General features: G+C 45.7%; 1 protein-coding gene across 1 annotated transcript in view; it reads left to right on the plus strand.

Annotated features, from left to right (window-relative positions):
- The window catches only part of LOC139232474 (prostaglandin G/H synthase 1-like), a 165,595-nt gene that overhangs the window by 5,095 nt on the left and 138,822 nt on the right, over window positions 1-21,678 (plus strand). Inside the window, exons 3-4 of the mRNA XM_070862722.1 lie at window positions 19,933-20,049; window positions 21,529-21,672. Of these exons, the coding sequence (XP_070718823.1) occupies window positions 19,933-20,049; window positions 21,529-21,672 (261 nt within the window). The remainder of the gene's footprint in view (window positions 1-19,932; window positions 20,050-21,528; window positions 21,673-21,678) is intronic.

Genomic DNA, 21,678 nt, shown 5'->3' on the forward strand with positions numbered 1-21,678 from the left:
ATTGTATAATACTTTGGTTAGGCCACAGCTGGAGTACTGCGTGCAGTTCTGGTCGCCGTATTATAGGAAGGACGTGATTGCACTAGAGAGGGTGCTGCCTGGAATGGAGAATCTTAGTTATGAGGACAGATTGGATAGGCTGGGTTTGTTCTCATTGGAACGGAGGAGTTTGAGAGAAGACCTCATTGAGGTGTACAAAATATTGAGGTGCCTTTACGAGGGGGCATAATTTTAAGATGATTGGTGGAAGGTTGAGAGGTGATTTGAGGGGGGGCTTCTTTAGGCAAGGGTTGTGGGGATCTGGAACTTGCTGCCTGGAAGAGTGGTGGATGCAGAAACCCTCATCACTTTTAAGAGATGGGTGAATGGTCACTTAAAGTGCCATAACCTGCAGGGTTACGGACCTAGAGCTTGTAATTGGGATTAGACTGGATGACCTGTTGTTGGATGGCACCAATATAATGGTAAGTATTGCAGGGAATAGAATACGGCCAGGGTGATCTCCTTGACTGATGTCAATCACCTTGATGGGTCTGAGAGGAATTTTCCCAGATTTTTTCTCCCTAAATTGGCCTAGGTTTTTATCTGGTTTTTGCCTCTCCCAGGAAATCACATGGCTCCGGTTGGGGTGGAGTGTAGAATGTTTCAGTATAAGGGGTATCGCAGTTGTGTGAGGTGGACTGGTTGGGCTGGGTGCTCTTTGCCTTTCCGTCATTGTTCATAGGTTTATATGTAACCTTTAGGGCTGCTGACCAAGCGCCGTGCGGCTCTTTGTCAGCTGGCACGGACTCGATGGGCCAAAATCGCCTCTTTCTGCTGTAAATTTCTATGCTTAGTGTTACCCATAGATTTCAGCGGACTGAGGCTGTAACAACTCACTGAAAGTAGTGGCGCAGGTCAATAAGGCCATAAAAACGCAAACCAAGCAGTCGGATTTATTTCCAGAGGGATAGAATTGAAAAGGAGAGCAGTTATGCTAAACTTGTATTGAAACCTTGGTGTACTGTGTACAATTCTGGTTACCATATTAAACAAAGGATATAGAGGCACTGGAGAGGGTGCAGAGAAGATTTACAAGGCTGATGCCAGAAATGCAAGGGTATACATATCAGGAAAGGATGAACAGGCTGGGTCTCTTCTCTTGCAAAGGTGACCTAATAGAGGTCTTTTAAATTATGAACGGTTTTGATAGAGTAGACACGGAGTGTTTCCACTTGTGGGGAAGAGCAGAACTAGAGGCCATCAATATAAAATCGTCACCCAGAAATCCAGTAGGGGATTGAGAAGAAACTTCTTTACCCAAAGAGTGGTGAGAATGTGGAACTCGCTGCCACAGGGAGTGGTTGAGGTGAATAGTATCGATGCATTTAAGGGAGGTTAGATAAGCATATGAGGGAGAAGGGACAGAGGGTTATGCTGATAGAGTTAGATGGGGAAAGATGGGAGGAGGCTCGAGTGGAGCATAAACGGCGGCATAGACTGGTTGGGTCGAATGGCCTGTTTCTGTGCTATGTAATCCTGAATAAAAACAACATTACCAATTGTTCTCAGTGGATTGAAAGAAAGACCTGCATTTATATAGCGCATTTCATGACCACCAAATGTCTCAAAGTGCTTTACAACCAATGAAGTACATTACAAGTGTAGTCAATGTTGTAATGTAGGAAACGCAGCAGCCAATTTGTGCACAACAAGCTCCCACAAACAGCAATGTGATAATGAACAGATAATCTGTTCTTAGTGATATTGGTTGACGGATAAATATTAGGGTAACTTCCCTGCTCTTCTTCGAAATAGTGCTATGGGATCTTTTACGTCCACCTGAGAGAGCAGACGGGGCCTCGGTTTAATGCCTCATTCAAAAGATGGCACCTCCGACAGTGCAGCGCACCCTCAGCACAGTACTTGAGTGTCAGCCTAGATTTTTGTGCTCAAGTCCCTGGAGTTGGACTTAAACCCACAACCTTCTGTCTCAGAGGCGAGAGTGCTGCCCACTGAGCCACGGCTGGCACTTTGTCACTAATCATTGAAGATAAACTCAAAATAACCCAAAGATTTTATTTTATCTATAGTTGGGGGAAAATTGCGGTCGGAGGCTTCCTTCGGACAAATGCCTACGACCCGAAATTTTTTACCGAAGATACCTGGTGGTCACGGAGGCAATCGATTGCAGTCAAACGCCTTCTTTCACTACGCAGCGTACGGAGAGATGACTTCCCTGTACGTCATCATCATCATAGGCAGTCCCTTGGAATTGAGGAAGACTTGCTTCCACTCTAAAAGTGAGTTCTTAGGTGGCTGTACAGTCCAATATGAGAACCACTGTCCCTGTCACAGGTGGGACAGATAGTGGTTGAAGGAAAGGGTGGATGAGGAGTCTGGTTTGCCGCACGCTCCTTTCGCTGCCTGCGCTTGATTTCTGCATGCTCTCGGTGACGAGACTCAAGGTGCTCAGCGCCCTCCCAGATGCACTTCCTCCACTTGGGGCGGTCTTTGGCCAGGGACTCCCAGGTGTCAGTAGGGATGTCACATTTTATCAAGGAGGCTTTGAGGGTGTCCTTGTAACGTTTCCTCTGCCCACCTTTGTCTCACTTGCCGTGAAGGAGTTCTGAGTAGAGCACTTGCTTTGGGAGTCTCGTGACTGGCATGCGAACTATATGGCCTGCCCAGCGGAGCTGGTCGAGTGTGGTCAGTGCTTCAATGCTGGGGATGTTGGCCTGGACAAGGACGCAAACGTTGGTGCGTCTGTCCTTCCAGGGGATTTGTAGGATCTTGCAGAGTAATCGTTGGTGGTATTTCTCCAGCGACTTGAGGTGTCTACTATACATAGTCCATGTTTCTGAGCCATACAGGAGGGCGGGTATTACGGGTACTACAACCCTGTAGACCATGAGCTTGGTGGTGGATTTGAGGGCCTGTTTTTCAAACACTCTTTTCCTCAGGCGGCCGAAGGCTGTGCTGGTGCACTGGAGGCGGTGTTGGACTTCGTCTTTGATGTCTGCTCTTGTTGATAAGAGGCTCCTGAGGTATGGGAAATGGATCTTGATGCCTGGGGGGCAGTGCTGTGCGGCGAGGACAGGCCGATGGAGGTCCTTTGTCTTGCGGATGTTTAGCGTAAGGCCCATGCTTTCGTACGCCTCAGTAAATACATTGACTATGTCCTGGAGTTCAGCCTCTATGTGCGCAGACGCAGGCGTCGTCCGCGTACTGTAGCTCGATGACAGAGGTTGGGGTGGTCGTGGACCTGGCCTGGAGCCGACGAAGTTGAACAGCTTCCCACTGGTTCTGTAGTTTAGTTCCACTCCAGCGGGGAGCTTGTTGACTGTAAGGTGGAGCATGGCAGCAAGGAAGATTGAGAAGAGCACGGAACATACTTTGTATGTGTGGAAATGCATGGGTCACGTAGGCCTGGACCACCAATCACACTTCAGTATTATCATTGGTAATAATGGGATCTCCGTTTTTACAAGTTCCCATCACAATCAATGAGAATAACCCCCTAAAACAAGAAACACAACATAATAAATTTAAAAAAAAGCACCTCACATATTTAAAATTAATTGTAATTAAATGTTTTAGAAAAAAATATTTAAAAAAACTTTTTTTAATGTGCTTTAATAGAATTAAAAATAAACTTACCTTAATGGATAGGATTTTTAACAGAAAAATTAATGATTTAAATTTAATTTTTATATGTTTTAAAACTCTTACGCTGGTAAAAGTAAGCTATGAAGGACATTCGCTGGGCGGGAGTTGGACAAATAGCCCAATCTCTCCTGCACAGATATCCTTCTCCCAGGGATGGCGAGGATCTGTCTAGAGAAATCTTGACCAATCGGAAAAGCTGGTTTTCGGCGCATGCGCACCTTGCCCCAAAAACCGGCTTTTGTGCGGCCTTGCCGGGTCCGTGCGCTCTCCATACCGACCCGGCAAGGCCGGGATTTTTGGCACATTATATATAACTTTTATGTTTGTGCAATTTCCTGCCAACGTCTTCCATTCTACATTCACATTTATTCTGGAAGCTGCCTATTTAAACCTGTCTTCCCATAATTACACCCTCCCATCAGTTCCCCATGTGCAACACCACAGGGAATCAATCAGGAAAGACAACACCAAGTGTTGTCCTAAGGTGATGTGGAGTCTGTGGGTGGGTGATAATTGGGCATATGGATATAATTCAGTCCCCACCTTAAAGTCATGTTTTCCTGCTGTATGTTTGATAGAATCATTATGAATGGATAAACTTCTCACTGTAATAATGCCCTTCAGCCAGCAGTTGAACTGCATTTCCGTCTCAGTCTGACAGGTGCAAAGCAACTTAAGCATTTCCCATTTTTAACAAAACAGAAGTGAGAATATTGAAACTAATAGTATCCCGAGGGATGACATGGAGGTAGATCTTAACTTGGGCCACCTAATGTAAGTGGGGCTGGTAGCAGCCCCAACAATATTACCACCCCCATTCACACCGACACTGTCCTCAAAGCGGCTATCTGTTGAGCGGCCTGTGTTTAGGTGGTAGACCCTTGTAATGTGCAAACCAGGGTCCTATGAAAGATAGAGGTCCCCCAGTTGCAATTTTGAGAGACGTGTGTGCCGTGCCAGCTCTGTCCAGCTGTACAGCAGAAGAGGCACCAAATCGGTAAGTATCAAATTATTTTTGTGGGGCCAACGTAGGTAATGTTCACCAAGAATAATGCAGGTTGCTGCTGCCCTGGACTCCTCCCCTTCCCTGCTAACCCTATCTGTCCCACCAGGCCCTACCTTCCTGCTGGCCAGGTCAGCCTCCGGGACACCCAGTTTCTGGGCAACAGCCGCCTGTACCATGAGTCATCTCCCTCCAAAACAGATACACCATTTTGTGTACTGTTGAGGGAGATGACTCATCAGGGGAAGGCAGCAGCAGCCAAGTTCATGGCACCATGGGTGGCTCTGCTGCACAAGAGGGCAGGAAAAAGAGTGGGAGAGCGATAGTGATAGGGGATTCTATTGTAAGGGGAATAGATAGGCCTTTCTGCGGCCGCAATCAAGACTCCAGGATGGTAGGTTGCCTCCCTGGTGCAAGGGTCAAGGATGTCTTGGAGCGGCTGCAGGACATTTTGAAGGGGGAGGGTGAACAGCCAGTTGTCGTGGTGCATATAGGTACCAACAATATAGGTAAAAAAACGGGATGAGGTCCTATAAGTTGAATTTAGGGAGCTAGGAGTTAAACTAAAATGTAGGACCTCAAAGGTAGTAATCTCAGGATTGCTACCAGTGCCACATGCTAGTCAGAGTAGGAATAGCAGGATAGTTAAGATGAATACATGGCTTGAGCCATGGTGCAAGAGGGAAGGATTCAAATTCCTGGGACATTGGAACCGATTCTGGGGGAGGTGGGACCAGTACAAACCGGACGGTCTGCACCTGGACAGGACCGGAACTGATGTCCTAGGCGGAGTGTTTGCTAGTGCTGTTCGGGAGGGGTTAAACTAATATGGCTGGGGGGTGGGAATCTATGCAGGGAGACAGAGGGAAGTAAAATGAGGGCAGAAGCAAAAGATAGAAAGGAGATAAGGAAAAGTGGAGAGCAGATAAATCAAAAGCAAAAATCAAAAAGGGCCACATTACAGCAAAATTCTAAAAGGACAAAGAGTGTTTTTAAAAAAAAAAGCCTGAAGGCTCTGTGTCTCAATGCGAGGAGCATTTATAATAAGGTGGACGAATTAACTGCGCAGATAGCTGTTAACGGATATGATATAATTGGGATTATGGAGACATGGCTCCAGGGTGACCAAGGCTGGGAACTCAACATCGAGGTATATTCAATATTCAAGAAGGATAGACAGAAAGGAAAAGGAGATGGGGTAGCGTTGCTGGTTAAAGAGGAGATTAACGCAATAGTAAGGAAGGACATTAGCTTGCATGATGTGGAATCTGTATGGGTAGAGCTGCAGAACACCAAAGGGCAGAAAACACTAGTGGGAGTTGTGTACAGACCACCAAACAGTAGCAGTGAGGTTGGGGATGGCATCAAACAGGAAATTAGGGTTGCGTGCAATAAAGGCACAGCAGTTATCATGGGTGACTTTAATCTACATATAGATTGAGCTAACCAAACTGGTAGCAATACTGTGGAGGAGGATTCCCTGAAGTGTATAAGGGATGGTTTTCTAGACCAGTATGTTGAGGAACCAACTAGAGGGCTGGCCATCTTCGACTGGGTCTTGTGTAATGAGAGAGGATTAATTAGCAATCTTGTTGTGTGAGGCCCCTTGGGGAAGAGTGATCATAATGTGGTAGAATTCTTCATTTAAGATGGAGAGTGACACGGTTAATTCAGAGACTCGGGTCCTGAACTTAAAGAAAGATAACTTTGATGGTATGAGTCGTGAATTGCCTAGAATAGGCTGGCGAATGATACTTAAAGGATTGACGGTGGATAGGCAATGGCAGACATTTAAAGATCACATGGATGACCTTCAACAATTGTACATCCCTGTCTGGTGTAAAAATAAAACAGGGAAGGTGGCTCAACCGTGGCTTACAATGAAATTAGGGATAGTGTTAAATCCAAGGAAGAGGTATATAAAATGGCCAAAAAAAGCAGCAAACCTGAGGACTGGGAGAAATTTAGAATTTAGCAGAGGAGGACTAAGGGTTTAATTAGGAGAAGGAAAATAGAGTATGAGAGGAAGCTTGCTGGGAACACAATAACTGCATCCCAGAGTACTTAAGGAAGTGGCCCTAGAAATAGTGGATGCAGCAAGGGTTCACCAGACTGATTCCTGGGATGGTAGGACTTGCATATGAAGAAAGTATGGATCGACTAGGCTTATATTCACTGGAATTTAGAAGAATGAAAGGGGACCTCATGGAAACATATAAAATTCTGACGGGAGTGGACAGGTTAGATGAAGGAAGAATGTTCCTGATGTTGGGGAAGTCCAGAACCAGCGGTCACAGTCTAAAAAGATTCTGGAACAGTTGCTATAGATTGGAGGCTAGCTAATGTAACCCCATTTTTTAAAAAAGGAATGAGAGAGAAAACAGGGAATTATAGACTGGTTAGCCTGACATCGGTAGTGGGGAAGATGTTGGAATCAATTATTAAAGATGTAATAGCAGCGCATTTAGAAAGCAGTGACAGGATTGGTTCAAGTCAGCATGGATTTATGAAAGGGAAATCATGCTTGATGAATCTTCTAGAATTTTTTGAGGATGTAACTAGTAGAGTGGACAAGGGAGAACCAGTGGATGTGGTATATTTGGACTTTCAAAAGGCTTTTGACGAGGTCCCACACAAGATATTAGTGTGCAAAATTAAAGCACATGGTATTGGGGGTAATGTATTGACGTGGATAGAGAACTGGTTGACAGACAGGAAGCAAAGAGTAGGAATAAATGGGCCCTTTTCAGAATGGTAGGCTGTGACTAGTGCGCTATCGCAGGGTTCAGTGCTGGGACCCCAGCTATTTACAATATACATTAATGATTTGGACGAAGGAATTGAATGTAATACCTCTAAGTTTGCAGATGACACTAAGCTGGGTGGCAGTGTGAGCTGTGAGGAGGAAGCTAAGAGGTTGCAGGGTGACTTGGACAGGTTAGGTGAATGGGCAAATGCATGGCAGATGCAGTATAATGTGGATAAATGTGAGGTTATCCACTTTGGTGGCAAAAACAGAAAGGCAGAATATTATCTGAATGGTGACCGATTAGGAAAAGGGGAGGTGCAACGAGTCATGGTACATCAGTCATTGAAAGTAGGCATGCAGGTACAGCAGATGGTAATGAAGGCAAATGGCATGTTGGCCTTCATAGCGAGAGGATTTGAGTATAGGAGCAGGGTGGTCTTATTGCAGTTGTATAGGGCCTTGGTGAGGTCACACCTTGAATATATTGTGTACAGTTTTGGTCTCCTAATCTGAGAAAGGACATTCTTACTATTGAGGGAGTGCAGCGAAGGTTCACCACACTGATTCCCGGGATGGTAGGACTGACATATGAAGAAAGACTGGATCGCCTAGTCTTAAATTCACTGGAATTTAGAAGAATGAGAGGGGACCTCATAGAAACATAAAATTCTGATGGGATTGGACAGTTTAGATGCAGGAAGAATGTTCCCGATGTTGGGGAAGTCCAGAACCAGGGATCACAGTCTAAGGATAAGGGGTAAGTCATTTAGGATCGAGATGAGGAGAAACCTCTTCACTCCGAGAATTGTGAACCTGTGGAATTCTCTACCACAGCAAGTTGTTGAGGCCAGTTCATTAGATATATTCAAAAGGGAGTTAGATGCAGCCGTTACGACTAAAGGGATCGAGGGATATGGAGAGAAAGCAGGAATGGGGTACTGAAGTTGCATGATCAGCCATGATCATATTGAATGGTGGTGCGGGCTGAGTGGCCTACTCCTGCACCTATTTTCTATGTTTCTAATGAGGCGTGGCCCTCTAACCGGACAAAGCCCTCTGCCTATCGGACCAGGCAGTATTCCAGCTTGCTCTGCCGGCCGGCCGGCTGATCCCATTGTTTCTCTCTCTCTCTCTGTCTCGCTGAGCCCAGGTGCTCTCTCTCGCAGTTTAATGTACTTTCTAAAGTTGATAGAGCACAAACCAATAGCGACACCAGTTATGTGATCAGTACACACACTCTCTCTCTCCATCTGTCACCCTCTCGCTGGTCCCAGGCTCTCTCAGTTTAACATACTTTCTAAACTTTATAGAACACAAGTGCAAAGCTACAGCCATTGTGTGATCAGTACTCTCTCTCTCTCTCTCTCTCTTTCTCACATACACACTTTGTGTAGTCTCTGAGACTAACTGACAGGATTGGATTAGCCGTTCACTTTACACCTTACCCTTTGCAAATAATGGAAAGTAAAATCGGTCAATCCGATCCTGACCAGGCAGGTTAAGTTTTAAAAATACATCCTCCCTGTTTCAACAAAAAAACTCAATTCAAAATTTTACTTCAACAAAGATTTTGAAATATTCCCTCTAGCTTTTCTTCAAATTATTTTGAAAAACAACTGAGTAGAAACTGTTAGCTTCTACAGAAAGCTATTTGTAGCATTACACAGGAGGTACGGCACAGAAACAGGCCATTCGACCCAGTCAGTCCATGCCAGCGTTTATGCTGCACACGAGCCTGCTCTTGTCTTTCCTCATCTGACTCTATCAGCTTAACCCTCTGTTCCCTTCTCCCTCATTTGCTTCAGCCATTCCCTGTGGTAGCGAGTTCCACATTCTCACCACTCTGGGTGAAGAAGTTTCTTCTGAATTCGCTATTTGATTTCTTGGTGACAATCTTACATTGATGTCCTGTAGTTTTGGTCTTCCCCACAAGTGGAAACATCTGTACAGCTGATTGTTACTGATGCCTCCTGGGAAATTAGATATTCTGCACGTGCTCTGAGTGGCCTTGGTGTAAGGACTTTAATAAAATGATCAAAATACACGCAAGGCCATTAAATTGATCACAGAAAATGTTGGAAATACTCAGCGGGTCAGCCAGCCTCTGTGTAGAGAGGAACAGAGTTAATGTTTCAGGTCGATGAACCTTCGTCAGGACTGGACCTGAAACGTTAACTCTGTCTCTCTCCACAGACGCTGCCTGACCTGCTGAGTATTTTCAGCATTTTCTGTTTTTATTTCAGATTTCCAGCATCTGCATTATTTCGCCATGGCATTGAATTGACCAATTTTGTTGCCAAAATAATGGTGAGGCTTATGGTGCTCACCGTTATTCATGCACAAATGGCAGTGCAACTTGGGGTGAGGGGCAGATGTGCGGTTAAACTCAAATATCCAAAATGTGCCATCTGGGTTGCGCTGGGCTGCCATTAGCTTTGCGAAAATGCAACACACTGCCTGGCTCCCCATTGAAATGCATTAAATGGTGTGAAGTTGCTGTTTGCACGGTAGGTACACACTGAACTTGGCACAGAAAGTTAAGTCTTGGTCTTTTCAGTTTAAGCATCCTTTCAACATCGTGATCAGTGTTAATTTCTACCATTCAACCTCTCTGGCACTGAAAATAACAGCGAGCCAATAGTGTTTGCTGTTACTACCCCTGTGCAACTGACCATAACTTTAGGATGTGCTGTATGCACATCCCAATGCGGAAATCCTGACGTTGCATTCAGCCATTCACTGCTGTGACACTGGCTGCACTAGACGCGCGCACCCTCTCCCTCAGTCACCCACTCCCCCCCCCACCGCACCTCCCATGCACAACCAACAATCTGTCATCTGTGAATCAGGGAAACTGATGAAGACTTTGTTCTTCTTCGGTAATATGCGTTAAAAACCCCATTAAAAGTTAGACCCTTTGGATTAGATCTAACTGGGGTTTTAACAATGTATTGACTGCTAAACAAACAGTATGGCCCTGAAAAACGAATTTTAATTTTGTGGAGTGTCAAATTTATCCATTTTACTGACAATTACATTTTTTTTTATAAACTTCTAAAAATATATATATTTTTTTTATTTCAGGTTTGCCTTTTCCCCATGTGAGGGCCCCAAGCTTTGTTTTGTGCTCTCTTAACATTTTTAATCTAAGGAGCTTACTCATTTCCTGGTTCGCAGTCTGTGAGAATTCTGCATTTTGATTGGCTGCTTAGACAGTGTTATGTTCAGAATAAATTCGTAGGACTATATCGCAAGCTCAAACTGTTGTGACCTTGGTCTCTTTATTCAGACTCTAGAGTGATGAAGCAGCGTGGTGAATCACCTTTTATACCTGCTTGCCCCAGGGTGCACAAGTGACCCTTAGGTCTCCCATAGGTGTGCCCCCTAGTGGCAAGTCTTACATTTGGATAACGTCCACACGACAGACAGCTCATTGCCATGACAGCAGCGTGCGCTATGGGATTCCAATTAAACGACGCTGATTTCAATTGAACGTCAGAAAAACCAAACTTCTCACCAAAAAGATCGCAAGATCTTTGTGGGAAACTTACTTGGCGCCTTTGCTTCGCAACTGACTAAAAATTACAGACCAATAAGGGGAACTGATAGGGTAGATAGAAATAAACTATTTTCTGTGGTTGGGGAGCCTAGGGCTAGGGGACATAGCCTAAAAATTAGAGCCAGATCTTTCAGGAGTGCTTTAGAAACACTGCTGCACACAAAAGGGGAAGATTGGAACTCCGTTCCGCAATGGCAGGGACATTTGTTCATTTTAAATCTGAGATTGATGGATTTTAGTTAACCAAAGCTATTGAGGGATATGGGACAAAGGTGGGATTATGGAGCTAGGTCACTGATCAGCCATGATCTGATTGAATGGCTCAATGGGCTAAATGTTCTACTCCTGTTCCTACGTTCCTATTTGTTTTTTCAAGTTCATTTTTATTTAAGTCTTTATTTTGAACATTAGGAATATATGTAACAGAGAATTGATGGATCAAAAATTTTCACATGAAAAGTTATCAGAAAATAGTTTGAGCGATTTGTTGGGAAAATTACTACGGCATTACAGTTTACACAGGTGATTCAATTGTAAAGTTGGACATAGGAAATTCTAATGGTAAATGTTAACACAAGAGGAAGTAAGGTTTTGTGGAAAGAAAGTGTGTTTTTTAGTTGAAGATACAATCAGTTGCTCTCCTGTTGCCTTGATTATTTTTAAATATTTAATCAGCAGTGAATCTTGAGAAAAGGGATTTCAGTTTAAAGAATAGATGAACACTTAGGTGATGGCAGGAACCAGGCTGTAGTCTCTTCCCAAGTCAATATTTCTTCAGTGAAGGCCAGGAAATTAAATTCCAGATGCTGGTATCCTTTGAAGAGACACCACACGGACTGCAGCGGTTCAAGAAGGCGGCTCACCACCACCTTCTCAAGGGCAATTAGGGATGGGCAATAAATGCTGGCCTTGCCAGCGATGCCCACATCCCATTGATGAATATTTTAAAAATCAGATACGTTTTCAGAATATGCTGTAGATATGGACTTGTGTTCAACATTGAAGAAGCAATACTGAGCCACAGTGAGCGTGTGTAGTCGAAACGAAAGGTAACCGAGAACTCTGGGTGTTGACTCGTTAGATATTGCACCCTCTCCCAACGCGTCAGTTATGGGAGAGGGTGCAATATCTAACCCTCTCCCCAACCTAATTTGCATTTTACATGTCGCAGCTGCAACCAATTTGAATATTCCGTGTGAACAGGCCCGAATTCCCTTTCCTCATCAGTGAGCTGTGCAGTGAGCAGCCAGCGGACGACAATGAACCACCTCCGGCGAGGTAACTGAGTCATTTGGCGTGGGCACCGAAGGCTCAGTATTAACAATGGAGAAGCAGTTTGTATCTGTTCTCCCCGTGTAGACGCTTGAAACACATTAAATGAAAATGCTGGAGAGAGCAATTCCTTCTCCGAGCACCGGTTTTCTTTGTCTGGACATGTGCTGCTTGGGGTGGTATTACAAGCTGGCAAATACAAGTTTTGAATTCCGCCAGTTGATCGATCCTTTTTATTCCCCGTTTTAAAATTCTCTTCCAGTAGCCAAACTGCTGAAAAACAACGACTACAACAAGTTTGAACCACTGCAGTAGAATAGGTGGTTTGAGAGCTTGATTCCTAAACAAATGAGGGTGTACCCTGAGAATACCTATTTTGCGGGGGTGGGAAGGGGATTTTTAAATTTGATTTTTTGATATGTTTCCTGAAGTTCATTTCCCTGAATGACAGTGATCAAGTTACGTACTGAGAGGTTATTTCTGTTCTTTGCAAGGGAGGGACTGATATCCCTCAGAGTATGCCATTTTTCTGGTGGGTTTGGATAGGGTATTCCTGTTACACCTCTCGTTTCTCACTATTGCGAGCCATCCATATTGATGAGCGACTCCAGTTTTCAGTGACAGTCCCAGTTGCTGAGAAAACGTGCCACAGTTGTATCCTTGCATTCTATGAACAAAAAGCTCACACACAAAAGGAAAATACTGCAGATGCTGGAAATCTAAACTAAAACCAGAAAAGGCTGGAAATACTCAGCGGGTCAGGCAGCCTCTGTGGAGAGAGGAACAGAGTTAACATTTCATGTCAATGACCCTTCCTCAGAACGGGAAAAAGTTGGAGATGTAACAGATTTTAAACAAGTGCAGGGGCAGGGAGAGGGGGAGGGGAGGAATGGACAAAAGGCACGGTCTGTGATAGGGTGCAAGGCAGGAGTGAATAAGCACTCATCTGTTTGACACGAATGGTGGATTGCCGAATTAGGTATTGAAATCGCAGATGGAGAACAGGAGGGCATTTGGTTGATAATTCCAAAATTTTGGACTCGGTTGTGGGAGTTCCAGTTTAAAACCTTGTATCGTACTAATAACATACCTGTCCATCTTCAGAGATGTCATTCTGAAACTTGTGTTGGAGGTGGTGAGGAAGAGTTGATGGGGTAAAGTTTCCTCTTCGGGCGTAATCAGCGATTCCGCTGCAAATTGCACTCAGCATTACGAGCGTTTTGAAAAGTGTCTTCTCCCCACCCCCGCCCCACACCAACCCGCTCCCCCACGAGTTTCTGTCAATCTTATCTGCATATCGCCGAATGCAAAATCTGCCATGAACCAGCCAATCAGAGAGCGTTTAGAAACAATGGCCGGGATTTCCCAGAGACCTATAGCCATGGACGCCACACACGTGGATGTAAATACCCCACAAGTTCCAGATTTACGCCAATGGGGCGCAAACGCCTCATCGCCCGGGTGCGATGCTGGCAATGACACCCGCCATATTGGGCGGGAGTTTAGCGACGGCGCTACAGCGTTGCGCCTCGATCTTCTGCGCCCGGAGATCATGACATCTTCGCCGTGCACATTGCCCCGTGAGCACCCCGGCCCCAAAATTGGCTTTTGCCCCCCTGAAGCAGCGCGGGGCGATAGCAGCGACAGCTTCAGGGGACACGTACCGGGGTGGAAATTAAAGGGGGGGTGGCCGAGTGCAGAAAAAACCCATAACTCTTTGTTGCCGCTCCTCATGCGCTTTCTTCGCGGGATCGGGGCCGCGATCGCTCAGCCCGGCCCTCTGCTAATCACGCAGCTCACCCGCTCCCCGGTGCTCCAGGTAGGCGTCTTTTTCTTTGACAGAGTCGGCAGCGTGGGCCCTTCCCTTTAATTGAGGGATCAGCCCCTCAGATGCGGCAGTCCTACGCGGCCAAGTGCTGGGCACTGGTGAGGCGCCCGCCCGATTACCATCCCAGGAAAGAAGGGGAGTGCTTGATATAGTCCTCCACTTCCTTCTGGGGGCGGTAACCCAAATTTACCGAGCGGGCCGGGACTTCCGTGCTGCCACAAAAGTTTCACGCCTCCCGGATGGTAATGAATTTCACCCTCAGACTATTTCAGTGCACATTTCAATTTGCTTCACTCTGGATTGGATCGATTGGCTGTAATCTCCCTGAACTCTGAACTGGTCATCTTGTCGACTGCCCACTGCATGCTGCATCCCAATCCTTTGGCTCTGACTAGAATTGCTTGTAACTCTGCTTGGGTTGGGCGACTGTGAAAAGGAGCTCACTCAGACCTGACCATGTGTACTCTCTAGCTCAATTAGTTGTGATCCACCTTCTGGAAATATTGGTGTGGTCTTCAGACTTCCACTTACAGGGTTTTCAGTTGACTGCATTGGTCAGTTTGCTGTTTGACGTTGTCGGGTGGCCCTGTGGCTTCTGCCTCTTGCCCTTTTGGAGTTAGCCTTGGACTTTCCATCCAGCTGTTTGCTTTTGTCCGTTCCTATTTTTACACCTGTTTTTTTTTATCGCTGAGATATTGCCCCACGTCATTCTCCCTGATGCAGTCTGTTTTAGTTTGCTTACAGAGTTCACATCTTATTTTTACACATATTGGAAGATGCCCAACTTATTTGGTGTGCTAGTTAGTCAGTTGCTGATATGAGCTTTTTTTGTCACGAATATCTTGTCATCTTATTAATTGTTTGTAATTCTTTATATTATGAGGTTTAACAGTCTATGTTGCTGTGTTTTATTTGGTGCTTGACAATGATACGCATTCTATGCAGCTTATTATAGTTCTCAATCCCTGTTTTGTAAACCTTGGCATCAGTATATATATATATTTATATTTTTTATATATTATATATTATATATATATAATTATAATTAAGGCTCAACCAGATGGTGTGGGACTGGAGTCACGTGTAGGCCAGACTAGGTAGGGGCGGTAGGTTCCCTTCCCTGAAGGTCATCAGTACACTAGTTGGATCTTTATGATGAAAAAGTTGTTTTTAGCATCATTATATATATATATATATATATAACTTTTCAGATCAAAATTATATATCCATACAGGTAATAGTATATTGTTAAAACCCTATAGTGTTCCAATAGAACAATGTAACCTTATTTACATATCATTTTTCTAGGCTTGAAAAGAGCACTGATCAGTTAAATGATGCATCTGCCATTATAGTGCAGATTGTAGTTGCCATCAAAATGTTCTTGCATATTAAATCTGTAAAAATGTGGGAGATTGGGTGATGCAGTGGGTTTGGTACTGGCCTTTGACCTCTGAGACCTAGGAATTAAAGTCTTCTCTGCCTGCTGGCCGTAGAGGCCCAACATAAGATGAGTTTGGTCGGTCTCAATCTGCTGCTTATGGCCATACCATAAATCTGCTCCTACATTGACACTGAATGCTGAGCCAGAACACTTGTCGAGGCCTCTCCTGGTTGTTACAAGCATTGAGGTGTCCAAAAACGATCTCCCTCAAATGAATTTTGTCATGTATTCAACCAGCATTGTAACCCATGTATAATCTGACCTAAGTTGTGCACTGTGAGAACAATGACCACTGGGAGACACTCCTAACCTGGACCTTCAGGTATAAAAGGGGAAGCTCCACCCACCTTCATCACTTGAGTGCTAAGGAATAAAGGACAGGTCACAGACTGATCTTCTCTCAAGCATGGGCCTCATGTGCATTTATACTGTATAGTAAGGACGTATCAATGGCGACGAGAAACTGGGATTTAAACCATGCGAGCATGGCCACTAGCAGAACAGATGAGAGGTACTGTGTTAAGGAATGGTTGGGACAGAGATTCATCATTGTTAAAGCAGCACACAGTTCTCCAGGCAGACAAGGGCAATCGGGCATGCCCCAACATGTAGTCGAACCCAGAGGACAAGCTGAACAGCGATTCACGCCATTGCAAGGGACAATGCGGCCAGTAATGGGGCCATCAACACCTGTTAATGGCGCATTCAAGGACAGTCACAGGGGCAGTCAGGGACGATCGACTGGCAAGGGACATTTTGTTCCAAACAACAGCTTATGTTGGAGGCGTGGAGGCACACACTCAGACGGAGTTTGTAGAGATGAGCAAAATACCTGCAGAAATTGCAGAAGTGAACGCTGGGGGAAATCGCTGGATGCTGAAGTTCAGCGAGTTCATGTGGAGCACGTATACAGTTCATACACCAGGACGCCACCGATAATGATGAAAGTGCTGCTCAATGGCATCCCAGTATCAATGGAGCTAGACACGGGGGCCAGCCAGTCCCTGATGGGTATCAAACAGTTCAAAAAGTTGTGGGCGTCCAAGGCCAGGAGGCCAAAATTATCGGCGATTGACGCACAGCTACGAACTTACACAAAGCAGATCATTCCGGTGCTAGGCAGCGCCACAGTAGTCGTGACCCACAAAGATTCGGAGAACAGGTTGCCACTCTGGATTGTCCCAGGGGACGGTCCCGCACTACTGGGGAGGAGTTGGCTTGTTGTCATGAACTGGAAATGGGGCGATGCCAATGCTATTTCCTCTGTGGAGCGAGTATCATGCTCACAGATCCTGGACAAATTTGACTCATTATTTCAACCCGGCATCGGCACTTTCATGGGGGCCAAGGTAGTGATTCACATAAACCCGGACGCCAGGCCAGAGCGGTGCCGTATGTGATGCGGGAAAAGATAGAAGGCGAATTGGACCGCCTGCTGAGGGAAGACATCATCTCGCCAGTCGAATTCAGTGACTGGGCGAGCCCGATCATGCCGGTGCTCAAGGCGGATGGGTCGGTCAGGATATGTGGTGATTACAAGGCCACCATCAATCGGGTGTCACTCCAAGACCAGTACCCGCTACCGAGAGCGGAGGACCTCTTTGCGACGCTATCCGGTGGCAAACTTTTTTCAAAATTGGACCTGACCTCAGCTTACATGAAACCCAGGAGCTGGCGAGTGAGTCGGAGAAGCTGACCACCATCACGACACATGAGGGGTTGTTTGAGTACAACAGATGTCCGTTCGTGATTCGCTCGGCCGCCGCGATCTTCCAACGAAATATGGAAAGCCTCCTCAATTCGATTCCAGGGACGGTGGTTTTTCAGGACGACATCCTCATCACAGGTTACGATACTGAAGAACACCTCCACAACCTGGAGGAGGTGCTACGCAGACTGGACCGGGTAGGGCTGCGACTGAAAAAGGCGAAGTGCGTCTTCCTAGCTCCAGAGGTAGAATTCCTGGGGATGAGGGTAGCAGCAGACAGGATCAGCCCTACTGCATCCAAGACGGAAGCGATCCAGAGAGCACCCAGACCCCGTAACACGACGGAGCTGCATTTGTTTCTGGGGCTCCTGAACTATTTTGGTAACTTTCTTCCCAAATTGACCACGTTGCTAGAGCCGCTACACATGCTCCTACGCAAAGGTCGTGAATGGGTCTGGGGGGACAGCCAGGAAAGGACTTTTAATAGAGCACGCAATTTGTTATGTTCCAACACTCTGTTAACGCTGTATGACCCATGTAAGAAACTTGTGTTAACGTGCGATGCGTCGGCCTATAGTGTTGGGTGTGTGTTGCAGCATGTCAATGTCAAGGATCAGTTTCAGCTGGTAGCTTATGCCTCCAGGAGTCTGTCCCAGACAGAAAGGGGTTACGGGATGGTAGAAAAGGAGGCGCTCGCATGTGTATATGCTGTAAAAATGCACCAGTACCTGTTTAGCAGGAAATTTGAGCTGGAGACAGATCACAAACCTCTAACGTCCCTTTTGGCCGACAACAAGGCCATAAATGCAAACGCATCGGCCCACATACAGAGGTGGGCACTCACGTTAGCCATCTATGACTATACAATTCGGCACAGACCCGGCACTGAAAACTGCGCCGATGCACTCAGCAGGCTCCCACTAACCACCACTGAGGGGGTTACCGAGCATGCTGCTGAGATGGTCATGGCCATTGAAGCTTTCGGAAGCAAATGCTCACCCGTGACAGCCCGTCAGATTAAAGTCTGGACAAATAGAGACCCGCTATTGTCTCTAGTCAAGAAATGTGTCCTGAATGGGGACTGGGCAGCCATGTACAGGGCATGCCCTGAGGAATTTAAACCATTTCACAGGCGCAGGGATGAGCTCTCGATTCAGGCCGATTGCCTACTGTGGGGAAACCGCGTAGTCATGCCCCAGATGGGCAGAGAGGTGTTCATCAGAGAACTCCACAATGAGCACCCGGGCATTGTCATGATGAAGGCAATTGCCAGGTCACACGTTTGGTGGCCAGGGATAGACGCAGATCTGGAACTTTGTGTTCACAGGTGCAACACGTGTGCCCAGCTGGGCAATGCGCCCAGGGAAGCCCCCCTTAGCCCCTGGCCATGGCCCGCCAAGCCTTGGTCACGCATCCATGTGGACTACGCAGGTCCTTTCATGGGAAAAATGTTTTTGGTTGTAGTAGATGCCTACTCCAAATGGATCGAGTGTGTCATTTTAAATTCAAGCACAGCCTCTGCCACGGTAGAAAGTCTATGGCAATGTTCGCCGCCCACGATCTACCGGACGTCTTGGTCAGCGACAATGGCCCGTGCTTCACAAGCACTGAATTCCAGGACTTCATGGCAGGCAATGGAATTAACCAAGTCAGAACGGCACCGTTCAAGCCGGCCTCAAACGGCCAGGCAGAACGAGCAGTGCAAATAATCAAACAGGGGATGCTCAGAATCCAAGGGGGTTCCCTAAAAACCCGCTTATCATGCCTCCTGTTGGCCTATAGATCCCGACCACACTCACTCACGGGTTCCACCCGCAGAGCTGCTAATGAAAAGGATGCTCAAAACCCGGCTATCCCTTATACACCCGGCCATGAAAGAAATTGTCGAGAGCAGGCGCCAGCCACAATATGACTACCATGACAGGAATGCGAGGGCGCGATGTATTGATGTAAATGATCCTGTTTTTGTCCTCAACTACGCTGCAGGGCCCAAATGGCTCGCAGGCACTGTGATTGCCAAAAAGGGAAATAGGATTCTGGTAGTTAAACTTACCAATGGACAAATCTGCTGCGCAAACGTGGATCAACAAAAAGGAGGTTCAGCAACCCCATAGAAGAAGCAGAGGAAGAACACGATGTAGAGTTCACTCCACCACAGGTGACCGAACACCGGAACCAAAGGGAGGAGAGCCCAATCACTGTGGGCAGTCTGGATAGGCCTGAGGCACCGCAAACAGCAGACACTCAGGCCAGCGCCCAACAACCGGAGCCCCAACTCAGGTGCTCTACAACGGAGCGTAAACCACCAGAGAGACTCGACCTGTGATCCCAATAAGACTTTTGGGGGGGAGGTGATGTCATGTATTCAACCAGCATTGTAACCCATGTATAATCTGACCTAAGTTGTACACTGTGAGAACAATGACCACTAGGTGGGAGACACTCTTAACCTGGACCTTCAGGTATAAAAGGGGAAGCTCCACCCACCTTCATCACTTTGAGTGCTAAGGAATAAAGGACAGGTCACAGACTGATCTTCTCGCAAGCATGGGCCTCGTGTGCATTTATACTGTATAGTAAGGATGTATCATATTTCACAAAATTGTCCCTTTAAGAACTGCAGGTGATCTTCGTGAAGCGTGAAAATTCAGTCAAATGTTTTGCCAAAAAGTGACATTTCTCTGAACGTTGACTCTAAATTTGTGCTGTTTCTTTCTGTAGTAAATCCCTGCTGTTATTACCCGTGCCAGAATAATGGAGTATGTGTTAACGTCGGGATGGAAGATTACGAATGCGACTGCACACGCACTGGTTACTATGGAGTTAACTGCTCTTCCCGTAAGTTGCTTCATTGCTCACTTTGTTCAGTCAGATTTTATTGGAGAAACGGTTATAGGCCCTAATCACAAGGCAGCGGATTGAAACTCCAATTTAAATGCATCAGCGCCACTGGTACCCAATTGCGATCAAGCAAGTGAAGGATTTATCTCAAAACATTCCTATTAATCCCTTAATTGCTCAACCCAAGCACACTGGTTTGGTATGTTAACCACATACAAGTTGTGACATTGAACAGCTATTTCGTTCGAGGAAAGGTTTATTCTATCGATGAATGTTCTGCTTTTTTGAGTGCGCTTACTCTGGAACTATGTGTTCAAGAGGAACTTTATTTATCTGAAATGTCACCATCATCATAGGCGGTCCATCGAATCGAGGATGACTTGCTTCCACGCCAAAAAAGGATGAGTTCACAGGTGTTTCAATGAAGGACCCGAACTACATCCTCAAGGGTGGAAGATGCCTGTGCGTGGATTTTTTTAACGTGTGGTGGCCATTGCACACCAGTCACCACACGGGCTTGACAGAGCTAGGTCTTGGTCCAGTGGCAAGAATTACCCAAGACGACTGGAGATCAGCTCTGCTGCACAGTCCTGAAATGTACCGTAATTCTAAATGTGTAAAGGAGAGACCTGTTCCCTGACCCAGCCCCAACTTCGTAAAACTCAGTGTAGCACATGTTTCTCATGACGCACGGTAGCCATATTGTTGGGCAATTAATGTTAATTTTCATTTGTTCTTGAGATGTGGGACAACACTAACTGTATTTATTGCCCATCTCTGGCTGCCATGAGTGCATTAAATCAACCAGATGGTGTGGGACTGGAGTCACGTGTAGGCCAGACTAGGTAGGGGTGGTAGGTTCCCTTCCCTGCAGGTCATCAGTGAACTAGTTGGGTCTTTATGATGAAAAAAGTTTTTAAGGTTATTTTCTGGTTCTTGCCCACAGATTACAAACTAATTGAATTCAATTTTACAACATGCCCTGGTGGGTTGGGAAATCACAATCTCAGCACCAGAACTGCTAGACTACCATACCCATCGGAAATAATGTTTCCATCATGGCTGTTTTGCAAACATATCAGTAATTTGACACCCTGAATACAGTAACTCCAATAATGCAAATACTTGAAGCTCATGATTTGTAGCCAATTTTTGTAATTCTGTGAATTTTTTTCAAGTACTGATTTTTCTAAAACCCTGTGACAGGATGTGAATATTCCCTTATCTATAGAGATTCATATTTTCCTAAAATAAAAAAAAAAAGCCTAACTGTCTTCCCCGGGGCAGTCAGAAAAATGACACAACTTTCGTCCTACTAAGAAAAAAAGTTACCTGAAATATTGGTGGCACTAAGTGTGTGTGTGATGTGGTATCAAATAATAAAATAGTCACGGGTGAATGGTAGCATTTTATTAACAATGCTTGCTAGTATTTGCCACGGTTGATTTGATCTAAATGACATATTTTTAATTGCAGCTTTTTTCTGGTCGCGAGTTCGTAAGTTTCTGAAGCCAAGCTCCCGTTTTATGCACCATGCACTGACACATTATAAATGGTTGTGGTATATTATAAACAACTTTTCATTCGTCAGCGATACACTCATGCGGCTGGTTTTAACAGGTATGT

This window comes from Pristiophorus japonicus, chromosome 20 (genome assembly GCF_044704955.1).
Source record: "Pristiophorus japonicus isolate sPriJap1 chromosome 20, sPriJap1.hap1, whole genome shotgun sequence".
Taxonomy (NCBI): domain Eukaryota; kingdom Metazoa; phylum Chordata; class Chondrichthyes; family Pristiophoridae; genus Pristiophorus; species Pristiophorus japonicus.